The following is a 2,506-nucleotide window of genomic DNA, read 5'->3' as shown; positions in this document are numbered from 1 at the left end:
AAAAATGGTAAAGATTGTGCTCTAATATTCCCATCCTACAATTATGTTTTCCATGCTCTGATCTTCTATTAATTCTGTCCATGGTTTACATTTCTTGATGTTTTCTTTTTCTCCATATATCAAAATGCCACCACCAAAATTTTATCTAACTGAATTTCCCTCCTTTCATTCCTTGCAGTTATGCCAGCTTTGACATAAATGAACATGGAGAATCAAACTACAGTGCCTTATTTTCTACTTCTGGAATTTTCAAAAAGTCGGCATCTGCAGCTTTTACATTTCTTCTTCTTCTTTGTGTTATATCTTGCAACTGTAACAACAAATCTTCTCATCATCTGTGCAGTTGCTTTTGACCATCGACTGCACAGCCCCATGTATTTCTTTCTCATGAATTTAGCTCTGCAGGATGTGGGGATTGTTTCAGTCATTGTCCCCAAATCCATGATAAATTCTCTCTTGGATACCAGACACATTTCTTACTTTGGTTGTGTTGCTCAATATTTTCTCTTTCTCTCCTTTGCAGCTTCTGATTTCTCCCTCTTGACAGTCATGGCATATGATCGGTATGTTGCCATTTGCCATCCATTGCATTATGAAATGGTGATGAATTGGAAATACTGTACTGAAATCATAATTGTAGTGTGGGTTACAGGTCTCCTTTATGGAATGTTGCATACCACTGGCACTTTTTCCATCCTTTTTTGTTCTAATGTTGTTAATCAATTCTTCTGTGAAATTCCACAATTACTAAAACTATCTTGCTCTGGATTAAATCTACTTGAGATTGGAATTCTTGTGGCCAGTATTATTGCTGGATTAGGTTGTTTTACTTTTATAGTTGTATCTTATGCAGTGATCTTCAAGGCAGTGTTAAGAATCCCTTCTGAACAAGGAAGAGAAAAAGCCTTATCCACCTGTATTCCGCACCTCACAATAGTGTTTATGTTATTATTAACTGTATGTCTTGCCTATCTGAGACCTGCCTCTAACACTCCGTCTTACATAGATTTTGGGTTGACTGTTCTGTATGCCCTCCTTCCACCTCTGTTCAATCCAATCATTTATAGCATGAGAAATAAAAATATCAAATTTGTCCTTTCTCAACTATGGAGATTTTGATAAATTCTTTTAATATTTTTTATATTCTCTTCACCATAATTTTTCCCTACTTCTGTGAATAAAAGAATATGATAGAAAGGGATAGTTTGGATGCAGCAAATCCAGGTTCTCAAAGAAGAAGAACCTAGCACTATATATGTTGCTTAGCAAATATCCTGCATCCCGAATTACTGTCAACACCTTTTATAGTTTCTAAATATGGATGTTGGGCAGCTTTGGCATTCCACAGGCTGATAATTCCTGTTGTTTAGTGAAGTGAGATACAGAGTGTACAACTGGTGGTGTGAGAAGTTTTATATCAAAATATATTTTATTCTTTATACTATTTACATCTTCCCTTAATACATTAACAGAATGGTTTGAGAATCAATGTCTCCACTAGATAATTGACACATAACTGACAGTTGAAGCTAAATAAAAAATAATAATAATAAATATTTTGGGGGTTTTTTTTTTGGGGGGGGGGACAATTTTTTTTCAAACTTCTTTAAATCACTGAATAGGTTCCCCAAACCTAATCCACATATCAAAGGACAAGGTCTATAAGTACAAATAGAATTAACTAAATTAGGTCTCCCAGCAGAATTACATGTTCATAAGAAGAAACATCATAGATTATATACCTACACACACAGACACACACAATCGCACACAACTCTCAAGTGTCACCCTAGAATCAGCATGTAGACATTTCCACACCTCAGACAAACTCTCCTATAAAAGTATGTAATTGTACCCCATGTCTCTGTAGCTGCCCCTACAGCCAAACTCTTTGCTTTTAGAAATAAATATTTCTCCTTTCTTCAAAGATGTCTGGATTTCATTTTTATTTATTCTTGAGCAAAACTGGCTCAGGTTTGAACTCCAAATTAGGCTTCTGACAGGGGAAAAACTGAAATGCAGAGGAGGTTTAAATAATGTGGTCTATTTTTCCCCGTGCTTTCCTATATGAAATGTCTTCTCTTTTTTTTTAAACAAGTTTGATTAATTTTTTCAGTTTTTACATCCAGGTTATTAGGAAGCAGCATGGTGATAGGGTAATCAATAATCCAATAACAAAATCATTCATTTAGGCAAGAAAAACCAAATGTACAGGTTAAGTATAGGGGGTACCTTGCTCAATAGTAGTAACTGTGAGAGGGATCTCGGAGTCCTAGTGGACAATCATTTAAATATGAGCCAGCAGTATGCTGCAGCTGCCAAAAAAGCCAACACAGTGCTAGGCTGCATTAACAGAGGGATAGAATCAAGATCACGTGAAGTATTAATACCACTTTACAATGCCTTGGTAAGGCCACACTTGGAATACTGCATCCAGTTTTGGTCACCACGATGTAAAAAAGATGTTGAGACTCTAGAAAGAGTACAGAGAAGAGCAACAAAGATG

General features: G+C 35.8%; 1 protein-coding gene across 1 annotated transcript; it reads left to right on the top strand.

The window, feature by feature from the left end:
- Positions 1-204: 204 nt before the first annotated feature.
- LOC114923187 (olfactory receptor 14A16-like) lies at positions 205-1,119 on the top strand. Its single transcript, XM_029285812.1, has one exon. It carries the CDS (start codon positions 205-207, stop codon positions 1,117-1,119), a length of 915 nt encoding a protein of 304 aa, XP_029141645.1.
- The last annotated feature ends 1,387 nt before the right edge of the window (positions 1,120-2,506 follow it).

This window comes from Protobothrops mucrosquamatus, unplaced genomic scaffold, assembly GCF_001527695.2.
Source record: "Protobothrops mucrosquamatus isolate PMUCROS unplaced genomic scaffold, P.Mucros_1.0 scaffold2284, whole genome shotgun sequence".
NCBI classification, from domain to species: domain Eukaryota; kingdom Metazoa; phylum Chordata; class Lepidosauria; order Squamata; family Viperidae; genus Protobothrops; species Protobothrops mucrosquamatus.
The sequence above is the reverse complement of the archived record's forward strand: the minus strand, read 5'-3'. Positions and strand labels throughout refer to the sequence as shown.